This window comes from Hemibagrus wyckioides, linkage group LG13, assembly GCF_019097595.1.
Source record: "Hemibagrus wyckioides isolate EC202008001 linkage group LG13, SWU_Hwy_1.0, whole genome shotgun sequence".
Taxonomy (NCBI): Eukaryota; Metazoa; Chordata; class Actinopteri; order Siluriformes; family Bagridae; genus Hemibagrus; species Hemibagrus wyckioides.
Window position 1 is genome coordinate 16,046,023 of NC_080722.1, and position 20,778 is coordinate 16,066,800.

The 20,778-nt window shown below is 42.0% G+C and overlaps 2 protein-coding genes across 7 annotated transcripts; one reads left to right on the forward strand and one right to left on the reverse strand.

The window, feature by feature from the left end:
* Positions 1-405: 405 nt before the first annotated feature.
* On the reverse strand, positions 406-4,693 carry si:ch211-141o9.10 (probable endonuclease 4). 2 transcript variants are annotated; one of them, XM_058405999.1, is made up of 9 exons: positions 4,444-4,693; positions 3,469-3,524; positions 2,150-2,308; positions 1,863-2,072; positions 1,478-1,657; positions 1,214-1,345; positions 927-1,031; positions 671-800; positions 406-573 (listed from the first exon to the last, which is right to left on the reverse strand). In XM_058405999.1, the coding sequence occupies exons 3-9, from the start codon at positions 2,286-2,288 to the stop codon at positions 516-518; spliced, it is 954 nt and encodes a 317-aa protein (XP_058261982.1). In that variant the 5' UTR covers positions 2,289-2,308; positions 3,469-3,524; positions 4,444-4,693; the 3' UTR covers positions 406-515. The 2 variants fall into 2 exon arrangements, with proteins under 2 accessions (XP_058261982.1, XP_058261983.1); XM_058406000.1 differs by lacking the exons at positions 3,469-3,524; positions 4,444-4,693 and adding an exon at positions 2,980-3,103.
* On the forward strand, positions 3,461-19,887 carry tnrc6ba (trinucleotide repeat containing adaptor 6Ba). 5 transcript variants are annotated; one of them, XM_058405993.1, is made up of 22 exons: positions 3,461-3,602; positions 4,930-5,017; positions 6,026-6,047; positions 6,332-6,682; positions 8,074-10,821; positions 11,087-11,248; positions 11,443-11,615; positions 11,703-11,771; positions 11,881-12,087; positions 12,280-12,402; positions 12,649-12,768; positions 14,124-14,267; positions 14,435-14,554; positions 14,704-14,902; positions 15,003-15,164; positions 15,297-15,461; positions 16,355-16,498; positions 16,601-16,693; positions 16,775-16,990; positions 17,095-17,165; positions 17,438-17,577; positions 17,701-19,887. In XM_058405993.1, exons 2-22 carry the CDS (start codon positions 4,961-4,963, stop codon positions 18,233-18,235), a joined length of 6,021 nt encoding a protein of 2,006 aa, XP_058261976.1. In that variant the 5' UTR covers positions 3,461-3,602; positions 4,930-4,960; the 3' UTR covers positions 18,236-19,887. The 5 variants fall into 5 exon arrangements, with proteins under 5 accessions (XP_058261976.1, XP_058261979.1, XP_058261975.1 ...); XM_058405992.1 differs by lacking the exon at positions 3,461-3,602 and adding an exon at positions 3,670-3,957; XM_058405994.1 differs by lacking the exon at positions 3,461-3,602 and adding an exon at positions 3,670-3,957 and having other exon boundaries at positions 12,283-12,402.
* The last annotated feature ends 891 nt before the right edge of the window (positions 19,888-20,778 follow it).

Sequence of the window (20,778 nt, forward strand, 5' to 3'; positions counted from 1 at the left end):
GCGAGTTGCTTTCTCTATGTGAACAACTTTAAAATGAGCTGGAGACTCGGCAGCTTGGCCAGGGATAGAAAAAGAAAATGAAAAACAGGGTATTTCCCACTAATAGTAAACGAAAAGGGCAAGCATTATGTTGAACGGGAAAAGGGGAAGAATATCACTGAATCACTCTCACAATTCTCAGGGCTGGGAAAACAGACAGGCAGTGATTAAGTCAATTCTTTAAAACATATGAAAGTAGAATGTGAAAGCGGAATTGCTTTAGCAGACCTATTTTAAGATTTACTGCTGGGGTTTCAACCTACTGTATCATGCTTGCCTTGTTTCCAGCTCCCTCTGCTGACTAAACTGTTAAATTCCAGATGTGCAAACACTACCCTTTACAGATAACAGATTATCAGATTATTTAAATGCAATTTATGTTTATTTTATGCTCATATGAAATGTACAACATTTGTGTAGAATCAAAAAGAACACGTAATGTTTATAGTTGTCTAATGATGAGGGGCCCATGCATTCTAGTCCTCACATAAAGAATACAGGAGCTTTATTTGATCATCATATTCAAAACCTGGGCTGTGGACACAGGAGACAAATACAAATTACACAAATACCAAGTAATGACTACCGTTTTCCGTGATAATGTTGGGCTGCTGATGTTATTAATAATTACCGGCCAGGTGTCTCAAGAATGAGAGGGATGTTGTCAAGTCGAGGGTCGTTCACAATGTTTCGGAAAGCAGAGATGCCAATCTGTCCACGGCCGATGTCCTCGTGGCGATCCAAATGGCAGCCCAATTTACCTGTTAGGCAATATGAAAGGAACAGAAAATAGTTTAGCTACATATATGAAGAGTGTATTTAGAATGAATAACTAGACAACTAGTTAATTCCTAAAAACTGACAAAGGTACTGATATTTCAAGTCACCTTTTGAGTCATTGAGATGAACTGCTCTCAGGTAGTGCAGTCCAACCACTTGGTCAAATTCGTCAAGCACAGCCTTCACTCCTCCTGCTGCAGAAATGTCATAACCTGCAAGGACAAGTAGAGTTTCCCCACAACATATGAACAATATAATGTATATTGCTAATGTGTGCCATGGGATTGATTAAAACAATGTGTCTTATAGGTATTATGCTGCTGCATTTTATATTTTACTAAGACATTTAACTAAAATGAATCTTACTAGAGTAAAAAAATACTTCTCTCCTCACCTGCTGCAAAAGCATGGCATGTGTCTAGACATACTCCAACACGTGTCTTATCTCGCACACGGTCAATTATGCTCTTTAGTTCACTAAACTGTCCACCGACAGTGGTTCCCTGTCCACTCATATTTTCGAGAACTAGTGAGAGATTGCAGAATAGATAATGAAGGAATGTTTAGGGAAGTAATACAAGTTAATAAACTTTATGTGTATATGGGACAATTTATCATAAAAAATTAATTATTTTGGATCATGAATAATTTAGTTTACCAGTACAGACTGCAGGTATTTGTTGGTGAGCATGGTTTATAGCTTCGGCGATCCTCTCAATACACTGCTCTTTGCTGGAGTCAATGGAGGCCCCGGGGTGGAAGTTGAACAGAGTGAGACCCAAAACACTGCAGCGACTGAGTTCATCAACCAGCATGGCTTGGCTCTTACTAAGCACATCTGAGTTGTGAAAAAGTGCACAGCAACACAGAAAACAGCGCCGTAATTACACAGTTTATTAGTGCCAGAAATTTAATTTCCCATTTAGATTTGTGCATTTTTCAACTTTTATATTAAATATAATGCCCCCCCTTTATAATGTCCCTATAACATATGCTTGTTTTCTATCAGCTGAGAGTACAGCATGTTTATCTGGGGGACAGACCTTCCTTGGGAGAGCCACAATTCATCAGGTAAGATCCATGAGGCAGAATGTGTGTTGGGTTAAAGCCATGTTGAGTACAAGCCTGCTGGAATTTTGCTGCAGCGGTCTGATCAAGTGCAGGTCTTTGCCAAGAGCGTTGGGAACCCAAAAATAATCCAAAACTGTGGCCCCCCATCTCTACGCTTGCTTCAACGGCTTTCCATATCCCTCCTTCAAAATACAAGGTGTTTATTATATTCCACTAGTTTCACTGCAATTATATTAGAAATGTACACTATGTGTCTTACCCGCTATGGAGACATGAGCACCAATGTATTTTTTCTGTTGTCTTGTCCTTCCTTTCTTTTCAGTTGAGTCTTCGGTTTCCTCCATTTTTGATGCACTTCTGTCTTTTCTCCTCTTCTCTCCTCTTTTGCATGAAGCCATCTCTGTTTCAAGTTACTTACCTGATAATGACAACCACCACAATCAGCCTGATTCCTTAAATCATTTATGTTACAACTTGTACAACACGGTACATATAATTAAAAAATAAAAGAATTCAATTATTATTTTACAGCTCTATACAGCTGAATGTGATAATGAAAATAAATTCAGCATTTCCTTTGTATTGCTCCAACTTTTACAATACAATACAACCAAACCACTGACATCCTAACATAGAACAAGGCGAAATAATCTATTGCCTGGTTATGATGATCAAAATCAGGCAGATTCTGAAACCATTTTTGGCTTTGTTCACATTTATTTTAGCAACCTTGATTTACTAACCTCACACACAATCGCAAAACAAGCTCGAGGGTGTCGGTTTTATTACACGTTACAAGCATCAACAAGATTTAAACAACAACAACAACCTAAATGCTGGGCTAAAAAACATAACTGATTAATGACACATTATTCTTGTATACTTATTTACAGTCTCCATGCCTCGAAAAAATGATATACAGTTTCCATCATCACCAGCTACAGCAACAATAAGCAATGGGTTATATCCCTGTATTCCCTATTCCAGTTTTTGATTTTTCCAAAATAGTGATAATGCATTTGTTCTCAATGCGTACTATTATGAAAATTGCAAAACAAAATCACAGAAGATTGTTTTAAATACTCTTACGTTAATAGATCAGTTCGTATCACGCCCATGAGATGAGCCTATCCGCTCGCGCGCGCGCGTGCGTGTGTGTGTGTGTGTGTATGTGTGTGTGTGTGTGTGTGTGCGTGCATGTTGTGGCCCCGCCTATCTACGCTTATACACTATATCTATATATATATAGGTGGGGCGTGTTTGGTGACGCACTGTAGGGGCGTGGTCATTGTGCCTGATATATAACGTACTGTAAGCAAACTTAATAACAAGCAATAAAAAAAATCACATACAGTCAGTCATACAGACACTCAAACAATGCTCTGCTTGCGTGTGAACATTTACAAGAAAAGTGAACAATTCTTTTAGAGACAGCTCGAAAGACAGACAGATACTCCTGAATTTATTTTATTATATTTTTCCCCACACACACACACAAGCTTTTTTATCGTAGTGAATGAACTTGGAAACATGACGTCACTGTGTGAATAGGGAAGGTATGCATGAAGAACATGTTACCTGTTGTCAATTTCACTGTGAAGGGATTTGCTCGATTCAGTCTGTATGTATATAATCTGTAAATAAAGGAGAGAGAGAGAGAGAGAGAGAAAAAAAACCCAGGAGTGCAGGTCAATTTTGGTCAATAGCAATCGGTGAGTGGACTTTTAATACTGAAGGTCAAAATTTTCCCTTCGCTAACCCCCCCTTCCGACAGAGCACCGCCGTTCACACAATTCATACCCGAGCAGTAAAATGGCCGACCGTCAACCAACTGACTTTTCAGCGCTTTAAAACCAGTTTGGTCTTTTCTCCGTTTACATTATCGCATTGCATAGTTACAAACAGCACTGTGGAGGACTCGTTTCCACGATTAGCCGCGTCGCTGGGTACTTTTAATGGAGTCTGTTGGATTTCAAGTCGCCTCGAATGCCTCAAAATTTACAATTTCGCACTGAAGCACTTTAGCAGTAGCTAGCTGCCTAGCTACATTTTCATGTAATTCCTGGGGTAAGTGGTTCTTTTCAGCTTGTTGTTGCTTAGACCAGCCGTAATTGTGTGCATTTAAATAACCAGAGACTGATGCATAATTAAACATGTTTATACAAGCCTCTTAGAATCGACGGTAAGAAGAGAGCTAGTCTATCCAGCGTTAGCGTATTTAGCTAGCCAAGCTAATGCAAGTTAGTCGGTTTTCCAGCTTCGGTGATTTATCGAGCTTTCCAGCTCACACTATAACGCCGGTTATGAGCAAGTCGTTTGCACATTATATGTGTTTGGCGTTTATTTCACCCCCGGGATGATAAAAACGTTGATCAAAAACACGGCGCGTTTGTTTGACAGCGAACCGTAAATATTTGGCTAGCCGGCTAACTAGCAAGCTAGCGGGAGTGTTGCTTATTTATATTTAGGTAGATGGCTGGCTAGCTAGCTGCTTCATTTGATTTGTCACCCGGTGCAGATTTCTCAGAGTAGCCTGAGCCTTTATTTTCTTACCGTCGTAAATTAAGTTGAGATTCCTGCTTCAATAGGCCTCGAGTGAATTAGCTAGTATTGGACGTGAGCACACTTGATAGTTGCCAAGCTCATTTAGTTTGTTTCCAGTCTAGTGTTTTAGGGCAGATTTCAGACGTTAACTAGATAACACGTTTTGGCTTTTATAAGTTTTAGAATTTCGCCAAATATGGTGGTGTTGTTTAGCTGAAGCTGCGCACTATCTGTTGCACAGAAATGTTCATAAGGAAATGGGCGGGTGAGTGAATGGAGTGTGTGCGAATGTCAAGAATTATTAGTCAACACGCTTCTTTCAATTTAGGCGCTATTGAAACAATGGTTTATGGTTTAAGTATTCAAAAAGTTTGGGCTTTCGGTTCCTAAATTCAATGTTTGAGTGTAAAGTTTTATTTACTAAAAACTGTGTAGTGGAGTTGACCATTGACCAATACTTTTCTTCTTCTTCTTTCTTTTTTTAAATTTTATTAGAAAGGAGCGTCTGAAAAGGGAACAGCAGTTCATGGAAGACAAGAAAAGGAAGAAAGAAGATAAAAGGAAAAGGGAAACCTCACAGAAGGTAAAGATTGCGATAGGTGCCGTAGATAATCGGCAGGTATTTTGAGGTACAGGTTGGTGGGTGGCACCGGATTTTTGTTGAGAATCATCTAACTGCAATACATCTATTAGTTAAGTTGTCTTTGCACAGCGAAATTTTTTCTTTACATATCCCATCCTTGAGGGTTGGGGTCACAGCGCAGGGTCAGCCCTGCAGTACCCCTGGAGCAGGGTGAGTTGAGGGCCTTGCTCAAGGGCCCAACAGTGGCAGCTTGGCAGTGCTGGGGCTTGATCCCCGATCTTCTGGTCACAGCCCAGAGCCTTAACTACTTGAGCTACCACTGCCCCCAAATGACTGAGCCAAAATGACTGATGTTCTGAGATTTCCACTGTCCTCATTGGTTTTTGTTTCTGTCGTATACCCAACCAGTTCAGTACTCTTATTCCCTACTTGTTTAACACATCAGACTGCATGGTTGTATGAAAATAATAAATTTGTTATAGGTTTGTGTTATAGGGTTGATGCAGAGGATTTTTTCCCCTCTATAACTGAACGGTATAAAGCGTCTTATTCTGCTTATATCACAGCAAAAAAATAAAGACGTTTATTTATTTATTGTTTATAGTTACATTAAATGTTGTAGAACATCCATAAGAAAAGTTCATGTTAGCGTTTGTTATATTAATTCTTACATTTGCGCTATCACCATCCTGTTTTTCCCCCCTCTTTGTTTAAGCCAGTGGATTTTGTCCTCTAACGGAGTTCCTGTAATGTATAAAATCCTCTGTTACAAAGTGCGGACACTTGAGACTGCTTCCATAAATGTTGTATAAACGTCTGTTTATACAACAAGCTTTGACACATCAGCTATACTGCATATATAGCTAATCATTTGATAGCTAACTACATATATAAATATAACTAAAATAATTGTGGATCTTAAAGTTGTTGTTTTTTTTGTTTTTTTTTAGTTTAAATATGACCGTGTTGCCAGATAACTTTGTTGACATTATGCTTTTTACATTTCAGGTGGTTGAGCAAAAAAACAAAGGTAATTTTCTGTTTCACAACAGTTTAAATTTGTCTTGTGTTGTTTTGTCACTAAAGTGTGTCTGTCCATAAGGCTTTAATTTTTATTATTTGTGCATTATATATTCCTCATGTTTTTTAGTTATTTATTTAGTTTTTAATTTAAATAATACTGGCTATGTTGCTTCACTGTTACATCATTTTAGGTCTTGTGTGTTGTCCTGTATTTATCTTATTTATCTTCTAGGTTATCTTAAATGTGGCTTTCTCTAATTCCCCTTAATGTCAATGATCTTCCTATGACAGTGCCAGAACTGACCAAGACCCCATCTACCCAATCTCCTGCCGTCCCCAGCTCGGTCTCCCCCAGCCCTGGCCCTATCTCTTCTACAACAACCTCCACTGCCACCCCGGCTGCTGTTGCCCCCCCTCAGGGTGGGAACAATGCTAAGCGGTCGGCGGTGGCCAACGGACAGCCCTCCCCCAGTGCCCAGGCCCCACAGCGCTACATGCCCCGTGAAGTGCCCCCTCGATTCCGTTGCCAGCAGGACCACAAAGTGCTACTGAAGAGGGGCCAGCCACCATTGTCCTCCATGCTGCTGGGAGGAGGCAACAGTGGGGGAGACAGCCCCAATGCAACAGTGGCCGCTGCCTCAGGTACCAGTCTTTGATTTGGTTTTTCAGAACAAGTATGTTTATTAAATAAATGCAAGGTATAAAGCAATGGTGTAATGTAACGAAGTAAAATTACTTCGTTACAGTACTTAAGTATTTTTTGAGAGTTTTTGTACTTTACTTCAGTTTTAATATTTGTCAACTTTTACTTCACTACTTTTTTTAAACAATTTCTATATTTTTACTCTGATACATTTTCTGTTCGGCATTTTCGTTACTTACTACAAAAAAAACCTGCGTCCAAATTTGTGGTAAAGGAAGTTTGTGGTTAGTAATGACTTTAGGCTATATCCACATGTGGCTGGGTATTTTTAAAAAAGATTTTTCAACTTCATTTTTTTTTTTATTCTGTCCACACGACCTACGTGTTAAAAATATCTTTGTCCACATGAAAACACAAAACGCCCTGTTACTTAAGTCTGCTATTGCACAAAATATCTTCATTAACAAAGCTGACGTCAAATCAAGTAGACCGGCACACAGACAATGACGTCAATTCGTCAAAATCTCCGTTTCCTCTGTCCACACAACACCACTGAAAATGGTGAGTTTTGGAAAATCTTCACTTTGGAAGGAGTTTTCCAAAAGCTCCGTTTTCAAAGACCTCAAATTGCATTAGCATGTGGACGAAAGGTCAAACACGCAGAGAAAAATCTCCCTTCTTAAAAATGCCCGGCTACGTGTGGACATGGCCTTAGTTACAAGCGCATATGTATGGAAACACTGATACTGTACAGTTCATTACAATGCAGTTCTAAAGGCCTCTTCTTTCTTTCATGCAAGTCTTATTTTTTTGGTGGTGCACTTATTGAGAAGAACGAAAGCAATACAGAATAAAATTCATAATTCTCCAAATTACAGTGTTGCTTTTTTATTAATTTACTTCTACTTTTACTTTCCATACTTGAATAAATTCATGAAAATACTACTTTTGATACTTAAGTACAGTTTATTTCAGATACTTTAAGACTTTTACTCAAGTAGAATAATAATGGTTGACTTTAACTTTTACTTGAGTCATTTTCTAACAAAATACCTGTACTTTTACTCAAGTATGGCTTTTGGGTACTTTATACAACACTGGTATAAAGGCTGGAATTGAAATAAGATCTGGTGGTGTAGACCTCCCAAAATGAGTCCTAGGCTTCATATATTCTTTTGTTTAATAGGAAGATAAAGGTGGTGTTTACTTTATATGTTGTATGTGTCCAAGTTTGTTATTGTTCGAGTATACATATTTACTACTCTTGGTATTGCATGTATGAACACTTGTGTACAACAGAAATTTCATGGCCTTTTTTTTTTTTTTTTTTTTTTTTTTTTTTTAAGAATTTAAGTGGTTATTGACTGCTGTTATTCTTAAATTTTTACAGATTCCAGCTTGGGTTCTGGAGGTCCAGCTGCTTCCTCTCTGCCCCACACATCATCCTCCTCATCAATCGCTGCTTCTTCTACTACTACAAATTATGCAAATTCCATGTGGGGGGTGAGCTCTGGTAGCCAACCCCTCTCTCAGGGCAGGGAGAAGGTGATAGTGGATGGGTCAGACCTGGAGGAATGGCCTAGTATTGCTGCTGGGGATGGAGCCAGAACAGGAGAAAAAGTTGTTTCAGGAGGTGCAGATGGCAATGGAATGCCAAACTGTAGTGCCTCATGGGGTGAAAGGCAACAACCGAAAGTTGTGGGAGGAGTAAATGAAGGTGGGAAAAGTGTCAGTTCTGGTAGCCCCTCCCCACCTTCATCCTCCTGTTCAACCAATGAATGTATGCAGCCTAGTAGTGTTGTTTGGGGTTCCCAGGGAGCCACCGGTGTAAATTCAGTAGCAGCAGGATCATTGCCCTCCGTATCCAAAGCCTCCCCTCTATCAGGGACTGAGTGCTCCATTGGTGTCAACTGTGGGTTTCCAGGTGCCAACTTTAACCCTAATGCCAACCCCTCTGCCTGGCCAGCCCTGGTACCAGATGGGGCTGGGGCAGCTGCAACAGAGGGTGGCTCCACTCCTCTCCAAAGCTCAACATCATTGTCTGCCAACAACTCTATTTCTGTGAATCAAGCCTCTCATCAGCACCAACTTCACCAAATGCAATATAGAGACATAGAGCCATCCTGTAGAGAATGGGGTGGTACATCACTGGAGCCAGGAGCAGGACCAAAAAACACAGCAGTGATGGATGGGGGTGATGGAGACTGTGGAAGTACTGGGGGAGGGGATCTTTCTGCATCTTCTTCTTCGTCTTCCGCATCTTCATCTGCTTGGAGAACTCAGCCTTTTCCTGCAAATTCCAAAACGGGTGCCTCAAGAACTGATGCATGGGAGGGTGGAGCTGGGGGTAGTTCTGTCTCTGCTGATGGGGGGAACTCATGGGGGTTCAGTGGACAGGATGACAGAGGAGGGCCTGTGGGTGGGAGTACATGGGGCACTGGAACTCAGGGAGCATGGAATGGAGGAGTTGGTGAATGGGGCAATTCAAGTAGTGTTGGCAATCCAGGTGGAGGAAATGAAGATGGCTCAAGCAGTAACAGCAGCACCAGTGGTGGAAGTGCTGGAAACCCTTCAGTTTCTTCCTCCACAACTTCAACTATGACAAGAGCTTGGGACAATCAGAAAGGGTCTGCAGATGGAGGAACAGGAGACTCCAATGAGTGGGGAGGACAGGGAACCAGAGGAGGTACCTCATCCTCCAGTGGTGGGGGAAACTCAAGAAATGGCAATCAGCACCATGGCCACCACCGCTCTCATCAGCCTCCCAATGCTGAAGTGGCCTTACAGAATCTGCTCAACCGGCCTGACCTGGATCCTAGAGTGCTGTCCAACTCAGGATGGGGGCAGACACAGATCCGACAGAATGTGGCATGGGATTTGGAAGGAGATGGAGGCACAGCAGGTGGAGCCAGATCTGCTGCTTCAAGCCATGTTCCACCATACTCTACTGTCACTTCAACCACTGCCCCATCTTCCTCATCTCTACATCCTGGTCAACCTCAGAACCCCAACCTGAACTCCAATCCAGTCCTTACACCCCAATCTGTCTCACCTGGTGAAGGCTGGGATAACAGTAGTAGCAGCAGCAGCAGTAGTTCCTCTCTGCCTAATCGAGGTCCACAGCCAGCTGCTAACAGTATCCAAACCCCAGGTGTTTCACAATCGGGTAATGCAGCGAGTCAGTTAGCAGGGGGACAGAACAAGTCTTCAGGAGGCTGGGGAGAGTTAAGTCCATCTGAAAGCCAAGGGAGAGGTTGGGGCAGTGAGGGTCCAGATTGGAGAGATAAGGTAACAGGGGGTGGATCAAGTGGTTGGGGAGATGTTAGACAACAGGGTACTCAAGTAGGAGGTGGTGAAGAGTGGGGTAAAATTAAGGATGAGAAAGGGACTGGAGGTTGGAATGAAATGGGTAGAGGGGATGGGGGGAACTGGGGCCAGCGAAGTGGTAGTGAATGGGGGGAGCGGGAGACCAAAGCAAGCACTGGGAACTGGGGAGATGGGAAGGATAATGGAGGTACACGTGTAGACTCAGAAGTAGGTACTTGGGGAAGCTGGGATGAAGGCACACCAAGGAAAGCTTGGGGAGCAGGAGGTACTGACACAGCTGGAGTTGGAGGTGGGGGGGACCTGGGTAGCAAGGCTCACTCGGGTTGGGGTGGGAATGTACACACTTCACAGATGCCAAACAGCCAGTCGACCTCTATGAAAGGTCAGGCACAGCAGCAGCAACAATCACAGCCCCAGCAGTCACAGTCACTGGACACAGGGGCCATGCAAGGGGGCTGGGGAAGACAAGGAGGTCCTTCAGCTCCGAGCCAAAGTTCAGGGTGGACCTCAGGGCCTATACCCCAAATATCCAGTGCCCCTGGGAGCAGTTCAGAGCCAAGTGGCTGGGAGGAGCCTTCTCCACAGTCTATAAGTAGGAAAAAGGAAATAGATGATGGAACATCTGCCTGGGGTGATCCCAATAACTACAACTATGTCAATTATTGGGACAAGAACAATGGCTCATCTGGACAGACACAACCAATGCAGACTCAGCAGCAGGGACCTCCACCTATGCCAGGAAGAGTGCCTACAAGCCTTGGGAACAGGGACATGAACCTCTCACATTCTTCCAATAAGGCCCCTACAGTGGGTAAGAATGGAATTTGATAGTTGTTAAAATGGTAGCCACAGTTAAATTGTGCTAGGCATGTAAAGCTATTAACCAGTTAAGGAAGCACTGTGTATGTGAAACGAGCATAGTTTTAGTTTTACTTACCTGATTTGCACATTCTGATACTCTTCACAAATTCAGTAAGTAGTTTAATAGTCTGTAATATATCGGCTGTAATATCTAAATATTATCAACAAATAATGCAATATCTGATGATGTCCATGTATCTACCTCTGATTACTAGCTCAGTCCGGATGGGGCAGAAGCAGCTCTCCCTCTAGTCCATGTGTCGATAATGGCACAGCAGCTTGGGGGAAGCCGACTGAGACGTCCACAAGCTGGGGTGATCCAGAGGATTCTGGGAACGCGTCAGGTTGGGGAAATCCCCCCAACCCAATCAAGTCTGGTGAGGAAGCTGCACTCCTGCATTCAAATTTTAATGCAATTCACATTCTGACTATGAGCAAATACACAGTACAACATGCAGTGAAATATGCAATGATACATAAAGTAGTCTGGCATGGAAAAGGCTCATAGTTCACAATTAAAAGGCCTAATTTTCCCAGCCAGCGATCTTAGTAGATATGTTTGTTTCTATAGGTTCAAAGTCTATGCAAGAAGGCTGGGGTGAGAGAGAAGGCTCTGTCAGTGCCTCCCGTCACTCTAGCTGGGAGGAAGAGGATGAGGGCGGTGTTGTGTGGAACAGTGCTGGATCACAAGGCAGTAGCTCTTCATACAACTCTGGGGGCTGGGGAGGCAAGAAGCCTAATAAGGTACACTAAAGATAATTTTAAATTTCCTACTTGTTATTGTACCGACTTGTATAAGAACTTATGACTCTTATGATTTATCACTTTCAGGGTTCAGTAAAAGGTGGCGACTCTTGGATAAACCCAATGACCAGACAGTTCTCAAACATGGGGCTGATGGTTAGTATAGCATGATTAACTCATAAATATGTTAATATGAATTAACATGTAATACTACTTCAGTGGTATAGTGTGAATCAAAAAGTTAATGCCGTTGGTTGTGGTATAGGGAGAGGAGCCCAGTGGCCGTCCTCTGGATCTGGCTCCTGGCCCTCCTCAAGATAAAAAGATTGATGGAGATAAACGAGGTATGGGTTTAAGTGACTACAATGGAGAGATGCGCAAAGGAGGGCGTGGAGGCGGAGGAGGAGTAGTCTTCCGTTCACCTGGTTCCAAAGAGGTGGGGCCTGCTGAAACTGGGCCTTATTACGACAAGGTAACTTGTCACTATTTTTTCAGAAATCTCTTGCTTACCATTTCCGATTGTTAACTCTGTGCCCTGTGTGTCCTATGTGTTATCCTCTTTCAAATTACTTGACTTCACATACCTGTCCCTCTTTGTTACGCCTATTTCCTCTTTATCAAATCCTGCATTTGGCCCTGTCTGCTTTGCTCTCACTGTGATCAGCAGACCTTGCCTTTCACCAATCAGGATGGGTGCCTTGGGGAGGAGGGGCCTTGCTCTCCATATTCTCCGCCCACTGTCTTCAAGCCCTCTCCCCTCTACAACCACCCCAATCCCCCTAGACAAGTAAGGCTGTGCCACTATATCTCTCTTAGCCCATCTCAATCTTACTGCATTACCCCAGGCCCATTTAATCACAAATTCTTCATTACCCAAATCTAAATATCACCCCAAAACTACTCCTATGTTCTCCTTCCTATACTCTGATGTTTGTTACCTATTTTGGTAAGCACTTTATTCCCTAGTCTTTTTGCATTCAGGACATACATTTTGTGCTCATATATACCCTTTTTTGTGGCATTCTCTCTGCAGATGGGTGGTCATATATTTGGGAGTGGTGGTGGAATGGCACAGCCCAGGCATCAGCCAGGAATGTCCCCCATTAACCCAACTGTGCGAGCGCAAGTGCCTCATCAGTTCCTGTCACCTCAGGTATGTTACTCTGATTTTTGTTGTTTTGCTCTTTTCGTTGGTTGCTCTTAACTAGCATGCTTATTTCAGCAATATATCCATTTACTGTCTCTGTTGCCATTCAGAGAGTTTCTGATTCTTTTATATTTGCTAGAATCATGAACGTTTCCTGTTCTGTCATGCATACAGTTTAGATTTAGTTGTTATTAAAGATGAACCGATGTGTTATGTATATACTGATTCAGATACATAGAAATAAATAAAGTGTGTACCAGAATTATAGCATTCTGAATGTTTATTCCGCCAGTGTTTAGAGCATTTTGGCTTTATAGATAGTATGTACTACTGTTCAGATATTCTTGCAACATTTTGTATTGGAATTGCAGTGCAGCAACAGTGGACAATAGCGAGCAGCTTAGCAACAGGCTAGTCAGGGCACATTAGTAAGTAGTGTTAGCAACAAGTATTAGTAATTTTACAAGACAACAATTAGTATCGCCTGGGTTATAGATTTAAGATACAGGCAGGGAATTGAAATAACACTTTTGCCTTGAATGCAAAGTAAATGTGAGTTTGAGACTTCCTTCTGCCAACCACTGTTATAATTTATAGTGCTCGGACAGGAAGTGTCATAGTCAGCTACAAAGTATGGGCTATGCATGGCAAACATGCCATCCACATCTGTAAATTTTAGTTTATAGAAAATATACGGCTATGACAGTTTTGAACGTCAGCAGCATGGCAACATTTATAATGTTGCATAAGGTTGATACAAGTAAATTAAATTGGCTCAGCCTCACAAGGTATGTTGCTTGTATAGATCTTGCGTCTGTGTAGCAGTGAGCTTGACCACGACGACATCCTCTGGCCTTGTTCCTTTCTGCATGCGGCTGAGTCTATTGTGCATCTCACTTAAGAACCATGAATTTCTTCTGTGCCATTTCAGTCAAGCAGATTGATGGTTGCTGAAGATTTTGTGCCCCAAATTAAATATTTCAAGCTTTAGTATGTGCACTGTGAAATCTCAGATCAAAACACAGCAGAGATCCCCATGCCTGAGAGGTTCAGTAGTGAGTCAGAGATAGACATTTAAACATAGTAGGCTGTTGTTACCTAAACCTTTTGTCCTTCATGAATACGATTACGGTGTAAGATGTATATTTATATCCATTTATTGGCGGATTTTCTTTTTAATCAAGTTAATGTTTCTAGTATTATCATGCACCAGGTCCATTATTCAATAATTATTCAATTTCAATATTGTCCTGCATTATTGTTTATAATATTCTGTGATATAATTATAATAGAATATAATATAATCCTGTCGGTGGCTTTTGAAAAGGTTGCTGGTTTAACTGGTTAATGTGGTTGTGTAGGTGCCAGGCTCTGTGCTGAAGCAGATGCCTCCTCCTAGTGGTGGTGTTGGAGCAGTAGGTGGAGGAGTTTTCCCTCCTCAGCTGTCCCCACAACACATCGCCATGCTCAGCAGCATCTACCCCCCTCACATCCAGTTCCAGCTGGTGAGTGTCAGAGCTCATGTATCAGGGCTCATTATAATACATTACGCTAATATTGTACCATTGACGCCATTTATGGCTATCTTTTCTTTTCCTTGAAGAGATTAGAAATATAACCCTACGGTTTTGCATTTTATTGTTGTTTTGCTCTTTTAATCACTTCATCACAGGCGTGTCAGCTGCTCCTGCAACAGCATCCTCAGCAGCAGCAACAGCAGCAGCCGCAGCAGCTCTTACCGAACCAGCGAAAATTCCCTCAGAATGTGCGTCAGCAAGCAGACCCCCAACAGGTGTGGACAAATGAATGCAATGTAGACGGATTAACTTTTGCTAATATTGATTAGTATTGATCTAAATCTTTCTCTAAAATCCTATTATGACAGCTTTAACAAACTAAAATATCCAAACAAAGTTGATTTTGTGATTTTCCACTTAATAGCTTGCAAGAATCATGGCTGTACTTCAGCAGCAGAGGCAGCAGCAACAACAGGTGGGCAGTGTAGGGGGAAGCTCTAAACTTTCACCGTCTCACCTTGGTAGTGGTAGCCAAAAAATGCCCATGTCTGATTCGTTGTCTCACCCTGGTATGGGAGGCTCAGTGGCAGACCTGCATCAAAAATCATCACCTACATATTCAGGTGAGTGTTCTTCATTGAGGTGAACTTTTATTCTCTCTCTCTCTCTCTCTCAGTTAAATAACAGTTTGTCTCACTTGACCCTCCATGTTATTAATCTCAGGGTTTGGTTCTGGTGTGAATCTGCCTGGTCTGGAGTTGGGCTCCATGGCTGGTGGTCCAGGAAGTTTGAAAGAAAGTGGGGGACAGCAGTCTCGCTTTAAATGGATGATGGAGGGTCACTCACCAGCTCCCTCTTCTCCTGATGATGCACTTCACAAAAATGGTGAGTTTATTCTATGTGCTTGGTGAATCCCAGGTAGGATCTATTGTATTTATTTTTTTTTATATTTATATTTTTTTAATATTTTTTATTTTTATTTATTTAAACATATTTGTTGTTTTCTGCTCTTCCTAGGCCCTATTGCTACTCCCCTGAAGAGAGGAGGCTCCCCATATTCTCAGTACGATATACTTGGCCCTGAAGGTTTGGGTGGCCCTCTCCAAGGGTCCACAGACAACTGGCAAAGAACTCCTGGAAACAAAATGGGAACCAAGACTGGAATATCCAGCTGGCCTCCAGGTAAATAGTACTTTAGGAACCATGTAGGATGTTACATAATTACCTAATGTCAGCTCAAAAATGATTGGCTTGTTTGGTAAAAAGGGTTATAAATTTGTTTTAGTGGTTAAATTTAAATTTTGTTTTAAAGGTTAAATATGTTTTTATGTAAACATTTAAAAGTGTATTTTTTTTTTTACAATCCCACTTCATGCCTCAAAATTCTTATGAATATAATGTAACTATAGTAAGTTTACTTTAGTCCTTAATTTATATGGGGAAAATAATATTCAAATGAAATGATAGGTGCTGACATTTCTAAATTAGGCAGTGGTTCTAAAAAATAGTTACATGTTGCTGCAGGGAAGAGGACGCAAGTGTGTTTTTCCCCAGTGAGGAGGAGGATTAGAGAGGCAAAAGGGGGGAAAAAAAAGGTTTATATTAAACTAATTATTTACAAATGCTGTGGAAGTTTGTGAATGGAGGGCGGAGCAGAGGGAAGTGAGCGGAAAGGGTCAGACATCTGTGCCGAACTGCATTAATGGCTGCTCTCTGTTGAAGTGAGCTGGCTGCGGGCGTAATAAGAGGGCGAGAGACGAGAGCTGAGAGACATAAGCACACAGAGCGGTGCGCATGTGTTTAAAATACAAGCACTAAAAAGCAAAAGTAAAGAATAAAAATGAACCTCTGAGTTATTTCAAGCTTTCATTCAATATCCTCTTTCCTATACCTTCAGAGTTCGTTACAAGTACATTTTGTTCCTTTTAAAATCCATCTTTACTAAGGGTGTCAATAATTTTCCAGCTGACTGTTTAATTACTGTAGCTAAGTTCCAATAGGCTCCAATTTCAAGTCTGTATCGGTGTATATGTTTTTGCATAAGGATTACTGCCTCTTTTACTATGTTTGTCTAGAATTCCAGCCAGGGGTGCCATGGAAAGGAATACAGAGTGTCGATCCTGAATCTGACCCCTACATGACCCCTGGGAGTATGCTGAATTCATCTGCAGTCTCAAGCCTCAGTGATACTGAGCACCAGTTGCTAAGAGATAATACAGGTAGCTGCACTCACACAAGTACAATCCAGTGCTCTTCTTCAAAATAAAGACAAAATTAATGTTTAAAGAGAAATTTAAAAAATGTTTACCCACTTTGTACAGAATCAAACCCCTCCCTAAACACCTTGCTGCCTTCACCTGGTGCCTGGCCCTATAGTGCCTCAGACAGCCCCCTCAACAATGCACATAATTCAGGTAACAGTTGTTTTTCACAATCTTTTTTAAAATAATCTTCTCCCCACTAAGAACAGAGAGCTCATTTCTCTGTCTTAACAGCTAAGTACGCAGAGTACAAGCCAAGCTGGCCTCCTGAGCCCATTGGACACAACAAGCCTTGGAAGAATCGAAATGCACCTCAGCTACCCCGCCCACCTCCTGGACTGACCAATCAGAAACAGCCCTCTGTGTCCCCATGGGCAGGAGGAGGAGCACCACGATTGGGAAGGGGTTGGGGTGGATCTGGAGGAAGCCAAGAAACCAGATATGGATCTGGTATTGCTTTGATTTTTGTCTCAGCCTGTAAAGCAAAAAAAAAATCATTAATATTTTGTTTGACAGTATGTTTGATTGACAGTATGTCTGTGTCTATTAAACAGGGTCAGCATGGAGTGATGGCGGAGCCTCAAGGGGTAGTTGTTGGCTGTTGCTGAGTAATCTAACTCCTCAGGTATGTTAGTAAGAAAGAAGAAATATTGCATAGAGCAGGGGTGTCCAATCTTATCCATAAACGGCCTGTGTCTGTGCAGGTTTTCATACCAATCAAGCAGGAGCCAGACCTGATTCCACCTGTTTAATCAGTTGATCTTGACTTTCAGTAGACGCAGGCTCAGTTGAATGAAAACCTGCACCTACACCAGATAAGATTGGATACCACAGTTTTCAGATTTAACAAAGCAAAAGAATTTATGATCTTGACTGAAGTTCTCTTTTCATGTTTAGATTGATGGTTCCACCCTGCGCACTATCTGTATGCAGCATGGTCCTCTGTTGACCTTTCACCTTGGTCTAACCCAGGGCAGTGCTCTGATTCGCTACAGTACTCGCCAAGAAGCAGCCAAAGCTCAGAGTGCACTACACATGTTAGTATTTGTTTTTAATGAGTGAGCTTCTAGCTTAGTGTAATATGTGCATTAAACATGAGATTCACTAATCGTATTGTTTTATTGCTGTCCAAAAATCTAACTTTTGACTCTTTTTACCAGGTGTGTTCTGGGCAACACCACAATCCTGGCAGAGTTTGTAAGTGAGGATGAGGTTGCTCGCTATTTTGCACATTCCCAGGGTGGAAGCACCAGTGGAGGCGGGCCGCCAGGAGCAGCAGGGTCATCCAGCGTAGGTGCAGTGGGCACAGTGAGTACTGGTAGCTCTGGAGAGAGAGAACGGGCAGGGGGAGGAAGTGCTACCACAGGAGGTGGTGGCAATGGAGGTGGAGTTGTGCCTGCAGGCTCTAGTTGGCAGAGTTTGGATGGTACCGGTAGCTCCCCAGATCCGGTCTCTGTCCAGGCACCAGGCCTGAACATCTTTGCCCAGTGGAGCAATGGTGCTGGTGGAAGTGGAGCAAGCAGCAATGCGGCAGGCGTGGAGCCAGGCAGGCAAGGGCTATGGGCTGCAATGCCTGCTGGGTATTCGAGCAGCAGCCTTTGGGGATCGCCAGCTCTGGAGGATCGGCACCAGATGAGCAGCCCTGCAGCTCTGCTACCTGGAGACTTGCTGGGTGGTGGCTCTGACTCCCTCTGACTGACACATTTACATACACACAAATACACACACACACTGGCAGCACACACGTCATTATGACATGAGCATACTGAAAAGCACCCAAATGAACATCCACAAATAAGTAAATGCAGGCGTAAAAGCACTCTCAACCACAGGAATCTGGAGAATTTGCGTATGTTTGTAGACGTAAAATTAGTAAATGTGTTTGCCAGCAGAAATATATAAACAAATTTCATAAAAACAAGCACTCAGTCATATGGTACAGATATACACTCTCATGTACTCCAATGCTGAGACCCACAAATTATTACCAATTCCAACTTGCATTATAGCATAAGAGAGAACACTGGTTACAGATGTACACACTGTTAAACACATCAGTTTCACAAAGACCGTGCTCTATACCCTGCTCTCCATAATCCAATCTCCATTCTAAAATCTCAGGAGCGTGAAGATGCAGAGTGTGGGGCACGGCCACTTTTTTTTTTGTTTTGTTTTTTTGTTTTTTGTAAGTATTGCAGTGCAAAACTGCTGACTGATCTACACAGACGCACATGCCTACACATCCCTCATACACCTTTTATCCTTAAATGAAGACTTTTACAGCAAGACTTGAACTGAACAAAAAGATGGACTAATGGACATAGACTCAACTGGATGAGTTCTTGAGTTTGTATAAGATCACACTTGCATACTGAGGCAGCATCACTCAGGCATGCACTGTAATAAAAATGGAAAAAAAAAAAATACACGGACAAATATATATGCATCATACAATGTTCTATGTGATGTTGAGCACTTGACATAGAGGAAGATTCAAAATGTTACAGCTCCTATTTACTGGCAATGTCAAACACACTTACCCAGCCACGCAGTTCTGATGTCTGACTGTATCTTGTCTTTGTTTTAAATGTGGAACAGTGGAATCCAGAGATGTCTCTCTCTTCCTTAATATGCTGACCTCGTTTTCTTTTCTTTCTTTTTTTTTCTTGCTCAATCAAATTTGTTGTTCTGATGACTATGATCACTCTGATGTTAATTAGCTGTATAACGTGCCCTCTCGGCCTGTTTGTGCATGAGAGAAGTCCTTAATGGAGAAGGTGACATGGAGCATTAGTATGGCATCACTGAATGTGTGTCATTGAGAGATTACGAAGCGTGGCTTGTGTTTGCTAATATATATGCTGGTTAGGGAGGCGACTAAATGTTTGTGTGACAGCTTATTTCAGGTCTGTGTGCTGGATAAGTGTATGCAGATATGTCTGTATGCGTGAGTGTAGACAGCAAGTTCAAAAACATTGGCACTAATGAATATTTTTTAAGTTGTGGTTTTAGCAGCATTTTTTTTTTGTTTTATATATTGTCTGAATTGCAATAATATTAAAGAGAAAAGCTTTTTTTTTTCTTTCTTTCTTTTTTTTCTAAGAAGAAACAACCAACTGAAGGCATTCGTACAGAGACATGCCAAACCTATTGTACCAAGCTGAGCTGGATGGATGTTTTAGGAACACTTAAAAGTTACCGATTTGTTTATTTTTGTGTTGTGTACCATTTTAAATTAAGGCAGGCTTTATCACTCCTGTTCAGGTTGTTTGTTTTCTGATTTTACAAAGAAAAGGAAGTTAATTTAAAAAGAACAAGTCAATTAATAAAGGTTGAACTGAAAACTATTTATTTATTGCTTTTATTTAATGAACTTTACATCCTCACACCCTTGTGTCCCACTAAAACAACCAGCTCTTATGCAGACTTCTGATGGTGTGCTGTGGTATCTCATACCAAGACATTAGCAGCAGATCTCTTAAGTCATGTAAGTGGTGAGTTGGGGCTCCATGGATTAGACTTTGTCCAGCACCTCCCAAAGGAGGTGCTCGTGTCTGATTGATTGGTATCTGTGGAATTTGGAGGCAAAGGCAACCCCTACAACCCCTTTTTTGCCATTTTCTACATCCTGTTTCTGAACAATTTTTGCAGTGTGGTAGAGCACATTGTCCTGCTGAAAGAGGCCCCTGTCATTAGGGTACACTGTTTCCATGAAGTGGTGTACTTGGTCTGCATCAATGTTTTGGTATAAGGTAAGTGTCAAATTAACATCCACATTAATTACAAGACCCAAAGTTTCCTAGAGCATCACACTGCTTCTGCTCACTTGCCTTCTTCCCAGTGTGCATCCTTGACTTTTTCCCCAGCTAAGTGATGCACACACATGCGGTCATCCACATGACGTGGTCACTCCGGCCAGTCTACAACTACACAGTCCCATTTTCTGTTCTGACACCTTTCTGTCATAGCCAGCATGAACGTTCTCTGCAATTTGTTCTAAAGTAGCTGTCCTATGAGATCAGACCAGATGGGCTTGTGTCATCCCTAGAATCCTCGATGAACCTAGGGTGCCCATGACCCTGTCTCCAGTTGACTGGTTGTCCTTCCTTGTATCATTTTTGTTAGGCACTTCATACCAGAAACACCCTATAAGACCTGCTGATTTGGAGATGTTCTGACCCAGTGGTCTAAACACCACAATTTGGCCCTTGTCTTAGTCGTTCAGGTCCTTACCCTCG